The following is a 24,436-nucleotide window of genomic DNA, read 5'->3' as shown; positions in this document are numbered from 1 at the left end:
GGCTAGGCTACGTAACGTTACACAGCTTCAAACCACTGTTCTGACTCTCTGAGGCTGGCATTCAAATATGTATTAAAAATAACATAGCCATGTCACGAAATGGGAAGTTAACAGTCAAGAGGTTATTTACATGAATTCTCACCACAAACACTAGGTCGGTTTTGCAAGTGGAAATCGTCCCGTAATCTAGTCAAATCTGTTTGGGTTGATGCTGAAAGTCGCTGACGGAGTTTGGGGTCTATCTAGTGGATAATATCGGTATTGCAGATCTAATCCAGTCAGTACGAAAAATAGGCGGGAAAAGCGTTTGAATCGAGATTTGTTTTCCTCACGTTCTAAAAAAAAATTACAGTTTAAACAAATTGTTTGCCCGCTGTTTTCTACCAGGAACAAATGGTGCTGTTGTTGGCTGTTATTCGGCCTACTTAAACCAGATTTCACAACAGTGAATCTATAAACAAATGATTTAGTTGGTAGTTTCTAATGATTTGTTTAAAATTCAAATATTCTGTATAAATAAATGAATGTTGTACTTATGTAGAAACCTACCAATATATCAAATGGACTAACCATCGATTCCATTACTGTATCATGGTACTGCCACAGTGGGCTTTACTTATTTAAGACTAGCCAGCTCATGCTTCATTAAAGTTAGACGTGTAGAAGTTAAATAGACTGTTAGGGATTTTAAAATGTCCAAATATTTGTGTCATGAGTTTTAGAAGTGACAGCACAATGACGTTACACAGCAAAAGAGGTCAAGAACTTCTGTAGATGTTGAAAAGTGCTCGACCGTCTTCTTAAAACACCTCATAACCAGCTTTTAAAAGAGTGGCTCTGAGAGACTCCGGTCTGAGAAACTATCAGCTTGTTAGTGTTAAAAATTGAAACTGTTTGGAAATGTTTTCTCCTAAGGACCTGGATTTCCATTGCGTGACAGTTGGCAGGTGTGGCATGAAAGTTTTTTATTTTTTATTTTTTTAGAACTACCCATTCCTTAGCTAACATAAAAATAACATTTGTCAGGTGTATGTCATTTAGAAGACAGTTATTGAAGAATATGTACTCTTGTAGTAACGTGAGGGTTGCTCTGTGCAATAATGATTAGATGGTTCCTTCAGAACAACTCATACCAGGATACCAGGCCTTCAAACTATCTCCAGCTATAATTAAAAATGTAATTTAAAATAAATCTCTTTTTTTTAAACATTACATTTTTTAAATAAGCTCGGATAAGTTTGCAAGAATAATCAATGTATAAAAAGGAAGGTAGCCAAAACTGTACAAGGTATAAGGTAACTGAACGTTTGCCAGAATTGAGTAATGGTAACATTCCTTTTGCAAATTAATTAATACAAATTGCAAAGCAGATTGAAAGTTGCTTCTAGCCTCTCTCACCCTAGAACCAGAGAATGACTTTAAAAATATTTAAACAGCTTTACAGCTCAAGTAATACTGTCAATTTCTAAAAGAAGACTTGTGAAATGTGTAGCAAGTGATTTTATATAAATTTAAACTTCACATTTCATTTAAAGCCTCCAAAAATCAACTCTCTATTATAATTTTGTATTTATTTATAATTTTTTTGTCAAAAGGAGGGACAATTTCTGTGGTAATCAACATTATGCCACTAATGCTGTTGATTGAACTTTACTTATGTTAAATATTTCTTTAATTGAGCTCTTCACACTTGAAAAGAACTCAGGGTCATCTTAACTATGGGTCAAATTATTTATCTTGTTCAATGTTGGAACTACATACTTGGTTCATATAATACAGTAATACAATCAGAGTAGTCAGGGTTTTGCAAAGAACTGCATCTTATTGACATATTTACAAAACTATAAAACATTGATTGGACAAGTGCAAGACAGAACACACATGCAACTTGTTTTTGTTGGAAAACTGTCAATTAAATTGATTAATTTAACTGAACTCTTCCATCACTGAATACTGTACTTTAAACGTTTCCCTCATACACTGAAACTAAGCCCAGTGCGTGAGTTTCTGTGACTGTATTCATGAAAGTGCATGAATATTTAATAATGCAGGCATTGTTTACCTTATGATTGGATGGTAAACAACTGATGTTCTAGGAGCACGTTATTTGACACTGCATGCCTTTGGCACTGCAAAAGAGCTCCGTAATAACCCAGAGTTAACAGCGGAGTGAGATGTTACTTAACCCAGGGTTTAAAAGAAATTAATCTAGAGCTAAGTGTAGACTTAAAATCCTTATTTTCCCACACACACAGAATTTTTAAAAAGGTAAAGGAGAAAACAGAACCAGACATGGACACATTTTTGGTCTAAAGTTGCACTTTAATCCTAACACTTATTGGCTGTTTGGCCCCCTCCCTTCTTTGCCCACCCCGTTCCCACCCCATTCAACAGGCACACAGAGAGCGATGAGTAACAGACAGTTCAACAGTTCTGAAACAAAATCCAGATTGGATTACAAATTCCATGAAGAGCTTCTGAGGTAAGAGCGAGACACACTGACAGAGAGGGAAAGGGATCTTCCCAAAAATGCAGATAAAGAGTCGAAAGTGACCATCTTCATCAACATCAAATGTCCAGAAGAGAAGCGAGTATGTGTTCTGAGAACAAAAGGAAAAGCATCTGCATGTTTCCTGACAACATGTTACGGCAGAACTCTTTGGTTTCAACTCTTGAGGTTTTAGCATGAAAATCTTCCTTTGTTGACCTAATCAGTAACCTTTGGATTGAAGCTGTAGTAGCTCAAGGGAAACAAACTGGAAAAACAGTGACATGTTGCATTGAATATTCATTTAAGTAAACTGTTCTAAGTTCCAATTTGAATGTTGCTTAGAAAATTCCGATAACTTAAATGTGAGATTTACCTGTATTTGGCAAAGCAAAACAACAGAACATACTGCACAAAATGACAACGATGCAGTCGTGGACATTCCTGCTGTAAATGGTTGAAGAACAGTAAATAGTTTTGCGTGTGCATGTCTACAAGAACGTCCATGCATTTGAGCACGTCCAGCATGTGAGAGGTCCTGCAGTAGAGGTTTAACTTTGGTATCATTCAGGGCCCTCTACGGCAGAGCCATCCACACACACTAACACAGAGTTATATACAAAAAGCAATCACATGAGCAACATACACATAGAAAACCAATGTGAAAACAAAATCTGCCATCAACTGTTCTTCAAAACCAATTGTGGGCCGGATAGTTGAACCGGACGTAGGATAGATAATCTGGGGAATCCTGTGAACCCTTATACTCACGCGAAAAAGACCCTCTCCTGAGCAACATCTCCTCTGCTCCCCTTTGTCAAAATCTTAAAGCTTTTTTCCCATCTATTTGGCATTTCTAATCGAACATGAGGTATATGCAGAAGTGTATCTCTCTCACTCTTTTCCCTCAGCCAATGCATCCTTAAAAAACAAAGCAAAATTTAAATGAAAAGAAACAGTTGGAACGAGAGTTATATTTAAAATTAGCTCATACATATACATTACATTGACTTAATGTGAGAGATATAGTTTAGAAACTTGTCATCTCTCGAAAAGGTTGGACAAATTTTTTGAAAAGGTGCCCATGAAAATAACAGTTTTAGTAGCTAGTTTTGGTTTCAAAAACTTAAGTTTGTCATCAGATAAACTATGACACTTAAATTTTTTCCTGAAGCTACCCCATATTTTGCCCAGTTTGGTTTTACGAAAATTAAAAAAGACCGAATTGATAAATGAAAATGCTATAAATACATAAATAAGCCAATAAATAAGATGAAGAGTTGGAAACATAAATCATCGATACACCCTCCCCTCACACAATAAATACAAATTTTTGAGGGAAAAGAAATCAAAGAGAGACAATTTAAAGCTTTTGGTCTAAAATCAAGTCATCATCTTCATTTCATAAGGACTATATTTATCACAGCCTTTTTTTATTTTTATTTTTTTACATTAGCAATAATAAGCAGTTGAACATAGATTTTTTTTCCTACAAAATCTATCAAAGCACTAACAGGTACATTCCCTCTAGAAGTGTATCGTCAACTGGACTTCCAGTTGCATTTAAACCCCCATTCCACCCGGTCCCACCCACCTCTACATTTCTCCTTTGTCTGCGTTTTTGTTTGCGTCTACAAAACTGGTCGAAAACAGTCTTGCTGACACCGAGCGAAAGTTACGTTGGCTTAACGGTCGTGTTTCGGTTTGGTATCCATGCTGGAGATGAGCTTCCACATTCACACACATCTCTCAGTCTCTCCTCGAAGAGACCTAGCACCAATACTTTCTCCAAGCGTTGTGCATTGGTTAGGTTGCTATTTGGTGTCAAAAAAGCTTTTGGTATGTCTTCAGTTTTGGCTTATTGTTTCACAACATTCGCAATCGAAGCAAAACTTGGAAGCTACATGTTCACAGTATTGTTTCAAACCGCCTGATGAGGGGAAACCCCCCTCGGCACGATCAATTCAAAATGATGAAACACACGAAATATGAAAATAGGCAATACGTCAACCCATTATCCCAAAAATATAAAGCAATGAAACGAGTCACACAGCATAAACGGACAGACCGAGAGGAAAAAGCAATAAAACAAAATATATATGTATATATATATATTCTGATGTTCAGTTCAATGAGGTTAATAAATATTCTCCCGTCCAGGAAGGAGAGTGAAAGCATTGACTTAATGGAAAGAAGGAGGGAGGAGGTGAAGGAATGATCTTCTGGTCGAAGCCACGTTGAGTCTTTTCACGAGTCTTGCTACTCTAAACACCTCCTCCTCGTGCACCTCCTGTGGTCCACTCCTATTATTTGGTTTCATTCCATTGAGTAAAGTTCAGTTTTAGTCCATTGGTTTTGGTTTGGTTTCATTTTTGGTTTAATCCATGTGTTGAAAAAAAAAGCAACAACGGCGACATCGCATGTCTCCCCTCTGCATCACGGTTGTTGGATTCCCCCAGCGAGTTTCCTCGGATCCTCTTCAGTCACTGCTTCTCTTGCTTTTGTTCATTTGGCTGACGTTTTTTGTCTGAGGCATAGGGGAGGGGGTCCAGAGAGGATGGAGGGCAGGGGTTTGGGGGACTCGGGGGATTCGGGGGATTCGTTTTTTAAATTTGTCCTTGTGTATGTTTTTTTTTTTTTTGACATGTCTGAGGACTTTACAGCTGATGCAAAAGGCCAGACAAACGCTTTGGTATCCAAGAAAAGTGAGTCAAAGTTTGAAGCATGGATGCGTTTCCAGCGGATGATCAGTAATGGAAAGTAATCTGGAATGTGTGTCAGAGTAAGTGTCAGTGTATGTGTGTGTGTGTACGTGGGAAAAAAACCCTCTAAATTAGTTTGCTGTAATGTTTTGACAGGAAAAAAATGCTGAAAATATTATGGATCAAAAGTGAAAATGGAATGAATAAGAATGAGAAAATCTAAATCCTTGGTAGCAGAGGTAGATTGAGAAATACATTTACAAATAGTAAAAAAAAAAAAAAAAAGAAAGTTTAAATTATAGGGGTGCATGGAAAATGGCATTTGGTGTCGTGCAGAGTTAATCTGATCCTGGACAAGTCAGGTTTCAAAGTCTTAGGTAAAGCTTTTCTCTCCGATTTTTTGGTTTTGGTTTTTGGTATTTTGGTTTTGTGAGTCTTTCAGTTCTTCCTCCATGTGTTTATTTTTTGGTTTCTCTTTCTATCATCCAGTGACACTTGTCAAATGTCCTTCCTTTGTTCCATTCGCTGCCACTTGTTTTCCTTTTTTGTTGTTGTTTCTTCCCAAAAATCTTTGGCTCTCGACCCTGCCCTCAAATTCATCTGTTTGTGTAGGTTTATCTTTTTCCATTTGGAAAGGAATAAATGTACATTCTCAAAGTAGCTTCGTTGAAGCCACCTCTCCACGCTGTATTGGTCAATTTTTTGGTTTAAACAGTCCCCTTTTATCCTGTTCTCTCCTTATCCCTGTTCTCTTCTGCTCATTTCTCTGTATTTTTGGCATTAAAAGACATAATGAGAGAGAGAGAGAGAGAGAGAGAGAGAGAGAGAGAGAGAGAGCACAAGAGAGAAATGGAGGGAGGGAGAGATGGCTTTGGTTGAAAAGGCGAATCTTGTCTGTCTTCTTTCTTCTGCCCCTCTGACTCCCCTCAGGTGCAGCAGGTTGGTGTGGGCATCACTCAGCCATGGCTCTGCCCAGAGGAGGTGGTGAGGCTTCGCCTAATGAGCAGAAGGAGGCGGGGCTTGAGCAGGGGGAGACGGAGCAGGAGTCTGGGCTTGTGCCACTGGCACCAGGTAGTGGAGAAGCCCTGGGGGTGCCGACCAGACCCATGCCTGCGCTCCTTGCCAGGGGCAGTAAAGTGGGGCGGTTTAGGAAGAGGGACTGGCGAAGTCCTGGACCTCCAGCTCCACCCAGGAACATTTGACCGCTGCCATCAAGAGCGGAAATGGACATCTGCCCACCACTGGCAGCCAGGGCTGTGAAACAGATGATAAAAGAGAGGGGAAAGAGAGCAAATTAGGGCATACAGTGCATATATACTCGTACGATTGCTGTCAGATGGCTCTTTTCCACCAAAAAGGTGCTGGTGCTTTTGGAAAAAGTTTTGCTCATCAAACATGCTTTTATTTGATCAAAAATACAGTAAAAACAGTTATATTGTAAAATATTATTACAATTTACAATCATATTTTTATTTTTAGTTTATGTTAAAATGTAATTTATTACTGAGATGAAAAAGCCGAATTTTCAGCATCATTAATCATGAAAATATACTGATTTGGTGCTCAGTATTGCTGAGTATATTTGTGGAAATCTTTACAATAATTTTTTTATTTATCAAATTTGTTCTTGCTGAATGAAAGTATTAATTTCTTGCAAAAATGTTTCTTACCAAGCCCATTCTTTTGAAAGGTACACTATCAGAAAAAAAGGTACAAACGGTGTCACTGGGGCGGTACCTTTTCAACTGGTACACTTTTGTACCTTTTAGGTTCTAATATGTAGCTTTAAGGTATCAGTATGGACTCTTTAGGTACAAAGGTGTGCCTTTTGAAAAGGTACCGCCCCAGTGACAACTTTTGTACCTTTTTTTCTGAGAGAAAATATATGATTAAATATAAAAAAATATGATTAAATATAAAATTAATATAATTTGGTCCAGAGTTGTCTTTTTTTCAGGGTAAACAAATACAACGGTTCTAGAATGCACATTGGCTCCAGCATTGTGTTGGTGGCAAAGGGTTTTAAGTGGTTAGGATGAAAATGAGTTCAAGAACAAACATAAGGGCACAGAAATGGCAGGTGCTTTTGAAAGAGACAGACAAAGTGCACAGACACACCACATATATACGCACACGTACACCACAAACACACGTATGTAAGTAGTGAGGATGAAGATGTGATGAATATGCGGTGAGAGTATAGTAGACGGCTCTTTGTGATGACTGATGGAAATGTTATTCTAACTAATCTAATTATGTTCTCCTCCTCTATATCATTCTATTAAAACACTTTCATGCAACCATCTGTCAATCGTTTTCTGCCCTTTTTCTCGTCCTCTCATTATGACAAACCTTGCATTGTGGCCAGGGGGTTGCTGCTGATGAGGGCCTGGTTCATTCCTGTGCTTACACCCATCATTGTGTTCCTGTAACGTGTGTGGTGTCATTTACACGTGCCCACAAACACACGCCATTCGTACATGCAGAGAGAAGCAAGCATTCTGAGTGAAATTTCCAGAGCAACTGTGTCCATCGTGGAGTTTGTGTTCATTACACATGCTGGAAAGACTTGCATATAGACAGACAAAGAAAGAAAACTAAAGAGCACGAAGTTCAGCAGGCAGTTTAGATTACAGTTGATAGGTTTGGAACACAACTGAGAATAGAGATTTCATTGCGAAAACAAGTATGATAAGAAAGACTACAGCATAGCTGTTATTATTTCAGTTCAGAAGGCTTAATCATACTGAAAGCTGCTGACAGAATTACACTCTGTTGCAATCACAGGCTTCAAACTTATGACCTCAACATTTCACATAATGCAGAACAGTGGATGCCAGATTTATTCAAATATTACTGATTAATTAATTGATTGAAACAACCTAAAGATAGATTTATTTTTGCTTTTTTATTATTATTATTATATTATATTATTATTGTTAAAAGTATTTGTAACAATTAGACTTACATTAATTATTTTAGCAAATTTTGCACATATTTAAAATAATTATTATTATTATTATTATTATTGTTGTTGTTGTTATGTTGTTGTCATTTACATTATGTACAGCATTTGATACAGAATATGTACAAATATTTTTTTCAAATGTCAATGTATAATAAACTTCAAAGAAGCAGAGTAAAACAACCTAAACAAATAATTGATAATAATAATAATGATAATTATTACTATTATATTTATTATTTATTTATATTTGACCTTGGTCTAAAATCATTTACATTATGTACAGCATTGGATCCTGAATTTGTGCAAATATGTAAAGTATAATACACATGAATAAATTAAAATTCACATATGTGACCCTGGAGCACAAAAGTCTCTAGGGTATATTTGTAGCAACTGCCAAAAAAACATTGTATGGGTCAAAATTATATATTTTTTTATGCCAAAAATCCTTAGGACATTAAATAATGATCATGTTCCAAGATATTTTGTATATTTCCTACTGTAAATATATCAAAACTTAATTTTTGATTAGTAATATACATGCTAAGAACTTCATTTGGACAACTTTAAAGGTGAATATTTTGACTTTTATGCACCCTCAGATTCCAGATTTTCAAATAGTTGTATCTCAGCAAAATAGTGTCCGGTCCTAACAAACCATACATCAATGGAAAGATTATGTATTCAGCTGTCAGATGATGCATGAATCTCAATTTCGAAAAATTGACACTTAAGTTTTGTGGTCCAGGATCACATATATCATTCGCATATATATAATATTACTTTCTTAGCTGATTCAAACAGCCGAAAAAACAAATAAATGATTAAATAACAATAACCATCTTCTTCATAATCATCTTTATCATAAATATTATTATTATTTATAATAAAATAACCAACTATAAAAATCTATTATTAACTATTAATAACAAATATTTATTATAATTATTATTGTTGTTTCAATTTCAAATAGTTATTACTATAAAATAATCGTTATTACTATAAAAGCAGTGTCAAAAGAGAATTTTCCTGCCCTAAACAGATGAAATCGCTTCTTACCCTGTGTTCAGACCAGGGCTGCTGAGACTGGATGGAGTCGGGCTGACTGTGCTGAGAGGAGGCGGAGTCACGGAGGAAGAGGCGGAGCTCATTGCTGCATGTCCACTGGGGTTGAGAGGGCAGGCCACAGAAGGTGTGGGACTGACGGCTAGATTCCAGAGGAAGAATTCAGTGTCAGTCTTTACAACCACAAATGTGAAGTTGTGCAACACTCCGATTCATTCAAACTGCTCTTCTTACCGGTTGTGCTGAGACTGGTAACAACCTGAGCCAGTCCCTGACTGGACATCTACAGGAAAAAAGGAATAAGACTCTAATTAACAGACATACGTCTCCTCATGACGTTCTTAATATTTTCCTTCACTTCCACAGATCCAATTATCATTTTATGGTGGAACGCATCATGACCAGACATGTCTCCTCCCCATTCTCACCATGCACCCTCCAAATAACATTTCAACACCAGCCATCTGCCGAAATGGCTTTGGGCCAGATCAATGGCTAAATCTGTGAGTGGGTGTACCATGTGCGGGCTGTAGCAGAGCGGTTTGTGCGTTGAAGCTGGATGATGGTTGGGCAGAGGAGGGGTGGCGCTGGAGGGGTTTATACGCTTCTCTTTCTGCCGTCGGTTGCAGAACCAGACTCGGATGACCTCTTTCTCCATGCTGAGCTGCTCGGCCATCAGCAGGATTTCTTCAGAGGTAGGCTTCTGGTTCTGGGGGTGAGATGAGGTGCATGAGTACATGAGACATGCCAAACTCTTACACCAAGGCCAAGTTTCAGCCCGAAACATTTTCATGTTGATGCATGAAATACTCTATGCATGATCAAAGAAGCAGTTGAGCAACTGATGCACAAAAATGCATGTAAACACAGATTTATTGAGTCCTTAAGAACATTTAGGCACTGACCGTAATGCCTACAAGTAGAGTTACTCAGAAATGGAACGATACAGTGCCTCGAGTGTATTGGCTGTTTGCCTTGACTTGATCTCTTGACACTTTTCCTTGGAAATAAGCATCAGTCTTACCAACACAGGTGTGGTGCTTACCAGATAAGTGGTTTTGAAATGCATGTGCAGCTGTACAACAAAACTGTCCAGCTATAGACAGGCTCCAAAAACTGCTAGGGCAGAGCATATACACAAACTCATAGAAAATAACCAAAACAATCCAAGGTTTTTATTTAGCACAGTAGCTAATTAACAAATTACCAGACGCCACCTGATTCAAATATTCCACCAACGTTAAATAGTAATGACTTTATGAATTTCTTCACTGATAAAATAGATAACATTAGAAATACAATAGCGAATGTAGATTCTACAGCATCTAACACTTCAGTTTTATCCATCGCACCCAAAGATAAACTGCAGTGCTTTACAACCATAGGACAGGAAGAACCAAATAAACTTATCACTGTATCTAAACCAACAACATGTTTATTAGATCCTGTACCCACTAAATTACTGAAAGAGTTGTTACCTGTAGACTAAGAACCGCTTCTCAATATTATTAACTCGTCGTTATCTTTAGGTCACGTCCCAAAACCATTCAAGTTGGCGGTTATTAAGCCTCTTATTAAGAAGCCAAAACTAGATCCTAGTGAACTGGCAAATTATAGGCCTATTTCAAATCTTCCATTTATGTCTAAAATTTTAGAAAAAGTTATGTCTTCTCAATTGAGCACCTTCCTGCACAAAAATGATCTGTATGAAGAATTTCAGTCAGGTTTCAGGTCCCACCATAGCACAGAAACTGCACTTGTTAAAATTACAAATGACCTGCTCCTTACGTCAGATCAAGGCTGCATCTCATTTCTAGTCTTACTTGATCTTAGTGCTGTGTTTGACACCATAGATCATGACATACTCATAGATCGATTACAAAACTATACAGGTATTCAAGGGCAGGCTCTAAGATGGTTTAGATCCTACCTGTCCGACCGCTACCATTTTGTTTACTTAAATGGGGAGTCATCTCATTTATCATCAGTAAAATATGGAGTGCCACAAGGATCCGTCCTAGTTCCCCTCCTATTTTCAATATACATGTTGCCCCTTGGTAATATTATTAGAAAATACGGTATTAGCTTCCACTGTTATGCTGATGATACTCAGCTATATATCTCAACGAGACTAGATGAAACTTCCCAATTATCTAAGCTAGCAGAGTGTGTTAAAAATGTAAAAGATTGGATGACCAATAATTTTCTCCAATTAAATTCGGATAAGACAGAGATATTAATTATTGGACCAAAAAACACTACGCAGAATCTTGTAGATTACAATCTGCAACTAGACGGATGTACTGTTACTTCCTCTACAGTCAAAAATCTGGGTGTTATATTAGACAGCAACTTGTCTTTTGAAAATCTTATTTCCCATGTTACAAAAACTGCATTCTTCCATCTTAGAAACATTGCCAAGCTACGAAACATGTTATCTGTTTCTGATGCAGAAAAGCTAAATCATGCATTCATGACCTCTAGACTGGACTATTGTAATGCTCTTCTAGGTGGTTGTCCTGCTTCGTCAATAAACAAGCTACATGTAGTCCAAAATGCAGCGTCTAGAGTCCTTACCAGGTCAAGAAAATATGATCATATTACCCCAATTTTACAGTCTCTGCACTGACTACCTATTAAGTTCCGTATCAGTTACAAATTATCATTACTTACCTATAAGGCCCTAAATGGTTTGGCTCCTGCGTACCTAACTAGCCTTCTACCACGCTACAACCCATCACGCTCCCTAAGGTCACAAAACGCTGGACTTTTGGTAGTTCCTAGGATAGCAAAGTCCACTAAAGGAGGTAGAGCTTTTTCACATTTGTCTCCCAAACTCTGGAACAGCCTTCCTGATAATGTTCAGGGTTCAGACACACTCTCTCTGTTTAAATCTAGATTAAAAACGCATCTCTTTCGCCAAGCATTCAAATAATGTATCTCTTAAATTGTGAGTGTAGTTGCATCTGATCAAAGGCACATTTTTATTCTTTAGCTTGGGTTAAACTAATTAATTTTACTTTGTTGGATCAGCAGCTATGCTAATGATGTCTCTATTTGTTTCTATGTTTTGCCACGCTCCAGTCTGGATCCAGAACACCTGAGAAGAGATGATGCTGACCCTCAGAGGACCTCAGATGATGCTAACCCTGAATCAACAAAAGAAACTAACAAATATTGCTACAAGTGTAACTGCATCATATAATAATTATTAATTATTAATAATATTAATAATGTTCATCATCTGGCTGACTACGTCTTGTATTAATTTTTCTACAAATCCTGTCATACGTGCACAAACTGACAGTCACCACTTATAAGCTATTACTAAATATTGTAGAAACATAATTTTCTGTAAAGTTGCTTTGTAACGATTTGTATTGTAAAAAGCGCCATACAAATAAACTTGAATTGAATTGAATTGAACTGTCTTTTGGGGATTACTGAATCTGTATGGTGTGGTATAAAACACTGAACTGATCTGGAAATGAGTGTCTTTTGGGCCTGGTCTTCATGTTGGTTTTTAGATTCAGTAACACTAAGTGCTACTTGGTGTTCCACCATTTGAACCAATATTTCATTTTATCCAAAGCAATTTATAATAAGATATCATAAAATGCATCATTATTCTAATATTATATTTTATTATACTTAAAAATATAATTTTTAAAAAAAATTAATTTATTTAATCCAAATTGATTTACAAAGAATATTTAATTTTATTCAAAGCGAGATACAAATGTGCACTGCAAGCAATTTATCATAAGATATCTTAAAATATGTCATCACTATAATATTATATGAAATACTATTATATTTTGGAATACTATTTCATTATTTTACTTGTATTTATTTATTGTATCCAAATTGACTAAGCAAGAACCAAAACCAAGAATATTGTAATTTATCATAGCATATCATAAAACTCATTATGATGAAAATATATTAAATATTATATTCTGGAATTATGTTTTATTCTATATGACATATTGTTATATTTTGGGATTATATTTTCGCATTTTAATGTATTATTATTTATTATTTTATCCAAATAGATCTACAAATGAACAACATTGCAAGCAATTTATAATAAGATATCATAAGAGTTATTATTATTATTATATTATGTTCTTTTTTAATTTGTTATTTTTCCTCAGTTGGGAACCACTGTCAAATTACTACACTTTTCCAAAGACATTCTACTTAAACAGTTTAGTAATCTGGCCTATGATAATAATGCATAATAATATGCTCAATTAATACTTTTACAATCACGCCAGATGTGTAAGGGTTTTAATGCGGGGACAATTTTTATACTGTATATTGCAATAAATTAGTTTGCTGGTAGACTCTGATTCTCCATAGAGAGAGAAAAAATGGCATCAGCATTTTCAAAAAAACAATATATTTTTTTGATGAGATCATGAGATGGCAAAAAAGAGGTCATTCCTGAAGCCAAGGTGTGCTAAAAAATCGTACAACATTTGGTACGGTGTGTGTGTTCATGTGTGTGTGTCTAACCGAGATGAAGTTGCGCTCCAGGGCTATGCGGACGTTGGTCTCGATGCTGGTGCGTTTCTTTCGACGGCGTCCAGACAAGCCTTCAAAGCCCAGCAGAGGTGAGGACAGAGAACTGGGGCTCGGCAGCATGTTGTCTATCGCCATGGTTTCTGTAACACAAAAACACACACATTAATGAATCACAGGGAATGCTAATGTGAAACGGCGATCGGGAACTGACAGAAACACACACCTGCATCGCTCAGCCATTTCTCCAGCAAGGGTTTGAGCTTGCACATGTTCTTAAAGCTGAGGTTGAGAGCCTCGAAGCGTGAGATGGTGGTCTGACTGAAGTCATTGCCGTACAGTTTACCCATGGCCATACCCACATCCCCCTGAAAGAAGACATGGAGCAGAGTTACCATTCACATTTTTATTCATTTATCCCTATGAAGACATGAATAGAGAAGTCTGAGGACAGCTCGATTTAAGTTTCACAGACATACTATGTGATTTCAGTAGCAATCAAATCTCATCAAGACAGAAATGTCTGTGTTGTTTTCTCACAAAGCATCTAATTTATTTTGATCTTCACTGAATAGCGTTACTAAATCAACATTTCTCACTATGGCAACTGTTTGCATCTGCATCACGGGTTTTGACCTTTTTGCCAAATCTCTTGGTAAAATAACAGTACGGCTGGTGTCCTATCTGATTTAAAAATAAAATTAAGTCAATCAAGAAAGTCTGATCCAAAATAATACATTAAAATGGCATTAAATTAATTCAAATAAATTAATTAATTATAAAAGCTCGCGAAAAAAATGCTATTTAAATTAATACCTCCAGTAATTATATACATATCCTTCTATATGATAAATAAGTATTTTTTACTTCAAATAGAGATATACACATACACAAAAAAAGATAGTTGCAAATAAATTCTTTTTAACATTTAATTGTATTGTAAGTTAAATTGGTATTAAATAAATGAAAACACAAATATTTAAAAGCTGTCATTTAAATGTAATTAATGCCTCCCTTATTTACATGAAAACTAAGTATTGTTTATTTCTTTAAAAATGCAAGATGATAGTTTCATATTTTAAATATTTATTAAAATTCCAAATGCATTAATCTTGTATTAAAATGTTATTTAATCAATACAAATGTGAAAAGTATTATTTCAATAAAAATACTAAAAAGATCATAGTTGCATATTTTAATATTTGATATTTTTGCATATATTTACCAAAAATGTAAATGCATTAAAGCTGCCTAAATTCTAAATGTTTCTAAAAATCATATTTTTTGGAGTTAGATTTTTAAAACATGTTTCAAAATGTTAAAGAAAATATTCAAGATTACACACACCTGTGTGAAGCCCAGTTTAATTCTCCTCTGTTTGAAGGTTCTTGCGAATTGTTCGAGCTCCTCCAGATCGCTGGGCTCCTCTGCGTGAGCTGTCACCGTGGAAATGGAGCTCATTGGCTGGGCTGAGGAGGGGGCGGAGCTCACAGCGCTCTCCACGCTCTTCTCCCTCTGCAATGACCACAGCCTGTCGTCAAGATGATGCTACAGCACAGATTGGGGAAACACACTACTTTCTCAAACACAGGTATGGTGCGAGACAGACAGCGCTTCCATTTCAAACATATCACAAAAATCCTCTTCATATTCCCTGAAGATTCGTGTCTACCCCTATGGTTTTGAACTGTTCTGAAGGGAACAAATCTAGACTTTAGATAGCATACTACATACTTTCAAAAATATGCAATATGTACATTCATGTTCCAAATGTGTGGAGTCTGTGAGATTTTTTTAATTATAAAAAACTAGCTTATGCATCACAGAAAAAAAATAATTTTTAAATTTGCAATAATATTTCACAATGTTACTGTTTTTACTGTATGTTTGATCAAATAAATGCAGCCTTGGTAACCATAAGAGACATTCAACTGCAAAAAAAAAAAAATCCTATGACCCCAAACCCCAAACTTTGGAATGGTATTGCATGCACAATAAGAAACTATTTCTCAGCATACTTATTGAAATGATTACATTTGCTTTATACATCAGAGCACACTGTAATGTGCTCGACCTTCCATTTCTTGTGCATCTATAAAACTCCTTTGTTGACTCATTATTTGATTGTACTGTCGAAAATTAATACTTATTTAAAAATAACCATATTTATTGCTGAGATGATAACTGGACACCCCTTGCTAATTAAACAAGCAATAATAAGGTTGACAGCAATGTAGGTTGAACCTGTTTTGGTTGCATACCTGTGCTTGAAGGCCCAGTCTAGATGGCGAGGTCAGGAGACTCCCTGGGCTTTGCTGAGGTAGTGGAATCAAATTTTGTGTCGAAAGCAAACCTGAAAGAGCGTGGATGGCAATTTCTCACTAAAGATATCAGTGCACACGAATGTTATTGGTGTGACAGAGACCCCATTGGCATGATGAAAATGTGTGAACAGGCGCGTCTCACCTTGCTGCCCCTGCTGAGCCTGGGCTTGAGGAAGTAGGAACTGAGCAGGTGACTGTAGAGGATGACCTGGCATCAGGACCAGCTGCTGTAACTGCAGAAACTGCTGAATGTCCTTCAGAGAGAGACAGAGAGCCTTATGAGAGTGGGCAACAAAAGACAGGGGAATAAGAGAAGAGGCACAGTTATGCTACAAAGTTTCAGAAACAACTGGCTCAGGTAAATCATAATTTGTATTTGACTTTAGTCGTAGATCCTTTTACTAAATATTTGAACTGTGGTCACATTTCACATTCTGGTAATGACTGACTAATAAAATGTTTCCTTGCAATAGATGCATATTATATAGATGCATATTTTAAATATTGAATAAAAAAATGGTATGCATTCAAATTGTATTCTAATTTGCATCATATAAATGCATTAAAAGTTATAAAATTATATTCAAATTGTAATACATTTCAATAACAAAATAACAATACCATAATTTTATTATATAAAAACTATATTAAAATGAGCGTATTTTTTTTTTAGGATTATATAAACGTGTGTGTGTGTGTGTATATATATATATATATATATATATATATATATATATATATATATATAATTAAATAAAATTTATAATATATATATATATATATATATATAATTTTTAAAATATATAATATAATATTATTGAATATTTAAATACAGTATGGCAAGGCTTCCATTTTCTAATTTTCTCTTCATAAGTGGCTGCATGCCACAGATACTGCTGACGGAGTATATTTAACCGTGAATGTTTTAGGAAATTTTAGGAAATTGTGCTTTTCCTGAAAACACAACCGCAGCGCTGAAGGTACCTGGGCAGTGAGCTGGATAGGCTGTGACAGAAGCGGAGGCGGAGCTTGCTCAGGTTTGGCTTGAGACTGGGCTTGTGCTGCTGCCTGATTGGCCTGCTGCTGTTGCGTCTGCTGCTGCTGATTGGCTGCCGCAGCTGCGTGGGCCGCATGCGCAGCGTTCGACTGCTGCACGGCTGCGGCTAACAGCTGCGCTTGAGCCTGCTGCAACAACAGCTGCTGCTGCGCAGGGAGGAGAGCGGCCAGCTGAAGAGGAGCAAGGGATGAAGAGAAAAGGTGGAGAAAACAATAGTCACCAAGCGGCATCTGTAGCAGCTTCTCTTAAGCAAGCAGGGCCTAAGATGGCATCCACAGCCCGGTTGAGTTAGAGAGGCATGTAGTTGCATTTAGTTAATACAAGCATAGAGCAGAGAGAGAGAGAGAGAGAGAGAGAGAGAGAGAGAGAGAGAGAGAGCACCTTGCTTCAAGGGGAATCAAACTCAAGACCTTGGAGTTGCTAGCCATGCTCCAATGTTTGTATCCATATAATAACCATATGTTTTCATTGAGATTTATTATTACATAACATAACAAATAAAAAAAAAGTTTATTTCCAGAGCAGGATTTTCAAACAACTGGTTCTGCCCTAAATAGTACTATTGGTTAAATAAAAGTGCCAAAAAGCCAGTGTTTATGCTTCTCCTTGGAAATAATTACAAAGAATTGGCAAGCAACACTTAATTAAACAATTTTAAGTAGAAAGACTGAAATAGTATTTATTTTCTGAAATAACTTTTTTTTGTTTACAATTTAAAAAAATATTTTTTACAGAGTATGAATGGCTTGTTTACAGTTTATGGCAATGGGAAAAAGGAAAGTATTTGAAAAAAAAGGTCATGTATAAAATGTGTATAAAAATATATATAATTAAAATGTTTAATTTAGTAAAAATGTCACATTGACAATCAAGATAGAACACTTTAAACTCAATAAATGTATCATTTATTATATTTAATTTTAAAATAAACACTTAAAATCTCAGTGGTGCTTAATAAAAAAAATCAATTAATTTAGACAGGTTTCGTTCCCCCTCAAAAATGCGAAACATCTTGTTTTTAAAATCTTCACTAGAGAACCTGTTTGTCTCATTGTGTGTGTGTGTGTGTGTGTGTGTGTGTGTGTGTGTGAGCACATACCCCTGCGAGCTGACTGCCGGCCAGCATGAGTTGTGTGTGTGGCAGAGCTGGCTGAGCTGGAGGAGGTGGAGGAGTGTGAACACTGATCTTTTCAGCTGCCTCCTCGGCTTTAACCTATCAAACACAATCACATACCTCAATCTGTGTATATATGTTAGTCAAAGACAAAAAGGAGTTTTCAAGCTTCAAAGCAATAAAAGTTTAATACAGCTTTAATTTTTTCCCACTACATTATATGTCCTGTTTAACTGTATTTTTTTCTGAGCAAAAATGAATAACTATTATATATTTTACCATGATTTACAGTAGACACTCACTAAAATGTCATTCAGTGTAACAACAGTTCATATACCAAAAACCTTGTCAGGCATATTTATAACAAGAATGATTAGATGAGATTAAACACAGCTCATTCACAGTGCAGCTCCCAAAACAAATTCATTTTCAGTGTAAATCTTTACAAGTTTTTTACACTATCCTGCAAACCACAAGGTTATACCCATTTATCAGCAAGTTATTAAATCATTCAAATATAACAACATTATGTATGATCACATATTTTTCACTTGTGGTCAGAATAAGTGTGACGATGAACCATTATTTCACCCATATTTTGACATTTTATTTTCACAAGCGTTTTTTGAAACATTCAAGGAGACAATTTACCTGCATTTAATATGCTTTCTATGTACATAAAATCTCTTTTGTAAATAAAATTTGATGATGAAGTCACCAAAATGGGACATCTCATCTTGTGAGCTATGTGTAATAAACATTACACATAAAATAATGTGTAATAAACATGTAATAAACATGCTCACATAAAAACTAATAATTTAATACACTTTAATACACACACACACACACACACACACACACACACACATAAACAGCAACAATACAAAACACACTAAAACGCATAATGCAATATCAAACAAATAGAAATAGAAATTATTTTAATTACTCTAAATATTAAGACTAAAATAGCATTATACACTTTTATTACCTTAATCTGTATCAAATGAACAATGAATCATTTGTTACTGGTATAGCTAGTTTTTAACGTCTATGCAAATTGCCCTTACTAAATGTCAACGACCGATTACACTAACTACCACTTCATGTCTTTTCTTGACAAAGACAAAAACCACACACAAAGTCCATTTCCATATGTAAACACACACACTTCCAGTTATTCATTTGATTACTCACCGATTCAAGAGAAGAGCAGCAGTTCAACTTGTACAGTTATGTTAATATCAATCAAGAATCTCTCTGCTAACTATCTGCTCCGGTCGATCTGTCTCTTTTTACTTTACTTTATCAACTCTCTTCCTCTCTCTCTCTCAATCTCTCTTTCTCTCTTCTTTGTGTATCTTATCTTGTATCACGTTTGTTTTTGTGAAAAGTGGGTTCATCCCATAGGCGTAATGGTTTTTATACTGTACAAACTGTATATTCTATGGCCCTTCACCAACCCTACACCAAACCCTAACCCCACAGGAAACTTTGTGCATTTTTACTTTCTCAAAAAAACTCATTCTGTATGATTTATAAGCATTTTGAAAAATGGGGACATTGTCCTCATAAGTCACCCTCTCATGGCACAAAAACAAGAGCACACACACACACACCTTTGTGTTGCTGGGTGCAGGAGACAGGCAGAAAGGACTAGTTTTCATTGGCTGGGTCTAAATGCGAAAGGAAAAATTGATTAGGGATAAAATCTAAATTAAATGTTACAAAAGGTTTTTGCTGTAGAAGAACCATTTTAGGTCCTTTAAAGAAACTTTCAGTGAAAAGTTCTTAAAAGAACAATTTCTTCTTAGTGTTAAAAAACAACAACAACAACCTTTCAATGACCTAAAGAACCTTTTCCTCTATAAAGAGCCTTTTGTGAAATGTAAAGAAGGATGTTAAAGATTCTACATGGAACCATCGAACCTAAAAACAAATGTCCCAAAAGCATGTTTTCTTTTTTTTGCAGTGAAGCCATAGAAAAACCATTTCCAGTTTCTCAGAGAACATTTCAGTGATCAGTTCTTAAAAGAACCGTTATTCTTTGTGTGTATTTTAATGATCTAAACAACCTTTTCTCACTTGAAAGAACCTTTTGTGCAATGAGGAGGTTATTGAACCACAGATGCAAATAAAACCTGTATTTTTAAGGGTGTAACAGTATTAATGCACCATGTTCATTATTCATTCAGGGGAGACCTGCAAACAACTGTGAACTTTTCACTGCATCTGTCCATATTCTTGTTGCAGTAAGCAACACACTTCAAAGTGGGAAATTGAACATGTTAGCCATGGGACTGTCCCTGCATTCACCTGGGATGACATTTGCAAATGACAAATGATGCATGTAATTAAAAGAAAGGTTTGATCTGTCGGGAATATGATTGGTTTTTAGCATCTTTTGCCAGATATGCTAAATATCTCTATTTTGTTTTTCCTCAAAATCAAATCTTTGACAACTATGATGTAGATGGTCAAGTTTCTGGAGAACCTATCATGGGCATCTCTTTTGTTAAAACACATTCACTGACATCAAACAACTAATAAAAACTATACACACACCTGATCGCTGGCCCTTGGACTGTTCCTCTCAGAGTCTGTAGAAACAAACACACACACACACACACGCATTAGGTCAGAATAGTGCCTCAGGCTCCAGCCCTCAGATCAACAAAAGCATGGTCTGGTTTGCCAGAGGCACTGCATTATTGGAATACCATTGAGCGTTTAACCTGGCTTACTGTTTGCTGCTATATGTGTGTGTGAGTGTCAGATTGAGGCCACGGCTGACTAAAGTGTTCTGTGTGTGATTCAGACCAAGTGGAAAATGTGAGAATTATGCCGAAACAAAATCTCATCACGCTTACACACACACTCGCAAACACATCTAGGAATATTCATGAATCATAGTAGTATACATGATTAAACATGCTTACACATGCAGTGTTTCTCTCCAACAATAGCATCACACCTACACACTCTCCATCTTCATGATTTCACATACTGATAACACTAATTATAGTGATTTTATTTATAGATAATGCACATAATATACATTTCTACTACATCTTAAAGCATTCAGGCTCACATAGACCTTCAATAATCAGTTGTAATATTGATTTTTACCTGTACTGTCCACTGGAAGCTCAGTCCCCATCTTGTCATCCTCGACGGCTTTAGACATCCTGATATCTACTAAAACAGACAGAGAGAAACTGACTGAAAACACTTCTTGCATTAGCTTTATTTGTTCAATACTTACATCATCAACCACATAAAAGGGTAGTTGAGAAATTACCTGTTTTCATCAGAAAGAGTCATGGTTTAAAACATTTAAATGTATAGTTTAGGTGCTGAAAATGGTCAGCTATTCTTTTCATCCCACTACTGACATTCTATGACACATTTTCAGTAAAAGAACTTATTGGTTGTTTCGGTACTTTTATTAGGTTTGTGGATTAATTTTCTGTTTTTATTTTATATCAGTTTTAAAAATCTACCTATTTTTAACTATTAAATACTTTACTAAAGTAAACACTTTGAGACCAATTAAAAAACATGAATTTACACACTTGGATTAAATTTGATTTGAGGATCCTAGGATGACAGGAGAGTTCAAATTTAACCAATTTTAGCAGCTCACTTAAGTAGTCTGCAGTATTAACTTAAAGTACAAATATTGTCACCTCATTTTAAAATGCCCAAATCTCAAATTTTCAGATGAAAAAAATAATAATAATAAAATGTAAATAATTTAACATTAAGCATAGCTTGTCTAATATAATACTTCACATTCCAAAAACCTTATAACATTATTGTATTATAACATTCTAAAAGAACATATATAATATAATAAAGATAACCTTATAAATATAAAATATACTTAAAATCATAATATTAATAACAACTTCATCCAAAATGTGAATAATACTTAACCCAAAACCTCCAATTAATGAAACAAACACCTTTGCATCAAAAGTCAATTTCCATCAGCAAAACTATTCCAGCAGCTCAACTGCTCTATCTGTCTTTCCTTTTCTATTTCATTCTGTTTTGGTCCTGTTTGACACTCTCTTCATCCTAATACAGCACCTGCGCCTCCCAGAGAGCAGCAGGGATGCAGGGGCATGTCCCATCCTGCACGCCATCGTTCATCCAGATCCACACTCACGTACACACACACACAAACAAACACAAACACACCAGCAAGAGCTGTTAATGCTGTAAACAGCTTTTCTCTTTCTTACTCACGGTGAAATTGATGGCCACCTCAGACCATCTTTTCCCAGAACAAATTGATTTCCCTGTCCAGTTTACTCAATGTTAAATTAGTTCATATTACATGGCTGGAACGTGTACGCTGCACATCCAATTTATTATAAAGATTATGTGTATGGAAGTAATCATGCATCAGCAGCGATTTTAACAGGCATTCATGTAAACAAATCAACAGTTATTGCACAAACATTGTAAAAATGTAGATTCAAATGCACCGGAAATAATTTGGTGATGAACCAAATTTTTCTCAGAAATCGCTAGTCAATTTTACAGATAATTATAAAGAAATGGAAAGCAATGTAGAATTAAATGTGAAATTTTGAAGTAAAAAAAAAACTGATATGGTATTTTCCTGTCAAACGAACTCCAGTGACTCTTGCTTTATTTATAGCTTTGAAATTAAATCTGAAATTAATTATCAAAATGAAAAACATAAAAAATAATAATAAAAAGATCAACAACTTACTGTAAGTCTTACTGTCAATTTTGTGGCGTTGCAAAGATTACTGGAGGATTTTTTACAATAAAATACTATATGAAAATTTCATGTTTAAAATTAACTAGCAATTTTTGAGCCAAAACAAAGTTTTTATCAGCATATTAAACATTTCAATTAGATGTTTAGACATCTAGACGACACATCCCAGTATTTAAATTCATTTCAAAACAACGTGTGATTGGACAAATCAAAAACAGTCACTCTCGAGCCTTTCAACTTACCCTACAAACAAATACTGACCACTTCAAAATAATCGCGCACACAAAGCAAAAATTTGAACCTGATATTCAAGTGATATTAGAATAAGTCGCATTTTAGTGAAGAGTGACACGTTACTGAAGGTCGGTGTGTTTGTGACTCACCGGAATGTTTTTAGCTCAGCTCTCTCTGTCCTCCGATCACTCGATGAGAACAGATCCTTCACTCTATATGCCACTTTGCCAGCCGTGGGCGCTTTTTTTTTTTTATATGGTGGTTCACAAATTTCACTTGCTTTAGTCATAGAAGGCAAAGTCAAATTAAAGTCACTTTCCATCTGAAGCAAACGAAACCTCCATTCTCCGCCGCCCACCTCATTCGAGTGCGTTACTAAATTAGGATCAATTACTCACTGATATTGATAGTCAAATGAGTGGAAATGAAAGAAAAGATTGATCATCTGCTTCCAGACAATCACACTAGTGAGGTGAACTCGAGATTGCGATCATAAGCACATTGTAAATCACAGTCAGTGTACCACCGAGTTGTTTTGTCATGATGCTAAGCCACGAAAGGCCTAGAGCTGAATATGACGCGCCAGTTGCATAAAAGTGTCTGGTACTTCCTTTATCTGAGACTCGAGACCCTTCTGACTGGAGGAACCTTCAGAGCAAAAGTCTGGTTGATAATGAGGCTGTGAGGAAACAAACGGTGAAAATAACTACAGAGACACTTGAAAGATGCTCAGTACAGATGTAGAATAAGGAAAAATGCAAAACTGCACTCAGTATACTGTATTGATTTTTTTTTAATTACACAATGCCTTTGTTTCAGGAATAAAAGAAATGTTCATAAACTTAATGTGTAATGTCCTGACCAAAAAAATAAAAAATAAACTTCTAGTACCTTTAGCTATTTTTCTGTTGATTTTGCAGTGTGGGTTGTGTGTTGCTTTTAAAAGCATTACTAAACTTTAAAAAAATATTACTAAACATGTTTGATTGTTTAAATATTTAAATATTTTACATTTCATTTCATATGACACAAAGATATATAATTTCCTTTCAAATAGTTAATGATAAAAAAAGTCTGTTTTTATAATATTAGTTTTTAGCTGTATAGAATGAAAGGCATTTATATGCTTGTCGAAAGCCTGTGGTATATTTTAGAAATGACTGAACTTTTTATTCGAAGGACACAACAAACATGACTA

General features: G+C 35.7%; 1 protein-coding gene across 9 annotated transcripts in view; it reads right to left on the bottom strand.

Moving 5' to 3' along the window:
* Positions 1-4,797: 4,797 nt before the first annotated feature.
* Positions 4,798-24,436, bottom strand: part of LOC132103949 (POU domain, class 2, transcription factor 2-like) — a 62,685-nt gene continuing 43,046 nt past the window's right edge. For 2 of the 9 annotated variants that reach the window (XM_059509054.1, XM_059509049.1), the window contains exons 2-16: positions 21,375-21,443; positions 20,811-20,845; positions 19,865-19,921; positions 18,231-18,344; positions 17,059-17,301; positions 16,217-16,349; positions 16,012-16,103; positions 15,098-15,298; positions 13,977-14,118; positions 13,745-13,893; positions 9,741-9,932; positions 9,458-9,506; positions 9,218-9,365; positions 7,543-7,616; positions 4,798-6,444 (exon numbers count right to left, since the gene is read on the bottom strand). In XM_059509054.1, the coding sequence (XP_059365037.1) occupies positions 6,143-6,444; positions 7,543-7,616; positions 9,218-9,365; positions 9,458-9,506; positions 9,741-9,932; positions 13,745-13,893; positions 13,977-14,118; positions 15,098-15,298; positions 16,012-16,103; positions 16,217-16,349; positions 17,059-17,301; positions 18,231-18,344; positions 19,865-19,921; positions 20,811-20,845; positions 21,375-21,432 (1,989 nt within the window). In that variant the 5' untranslated portion in view covers positions 21,433-21,443 and the 3' untranslated portion in view covers positions 4,798-6,142. Of the gene's footprint in view, positions 6,445-7,542; positions 7,617-9,217; positions 9,366-9,457; positions 9,507-9,740; positions 9,933-13,744; positions 13,894-13,976; positions 14,119-15,097; positions 15,299-16,011; positions 16,104-16,216; positions 16,350-17,058; positions 17,302-18,230; positions 18,345-19,442; positions 19,565-19,864; positions 19,922-20,810; positions 20,846-21,374; positions 21,444-24,436 lie in introns of those variants that run through there. The other 7 variants (XM_059509052.1, XM_059509051.1, XM_059509050.1 and 4 more) reach the window with 7 other exon arrangements.

This window comes from Carassius carassius, chromosome 25 (assembly GCF_963082965.1).
Source record: "Carassius carassius chromosome 25, fCarCar2.1, whole genome shotgun sequence".
Classification (NCBI taxonomy): Eukaryota; Metazoa; Chordata; class Actinopteri; order Cypriniformes; family Cyprinidae; genus Carassius; species Carassius carassius.
The sequence above is the reverse complement of the archived record's forward strand: the minus strand, read 5'-3'. Positions and strand labels throughout refer to the sequence as shown.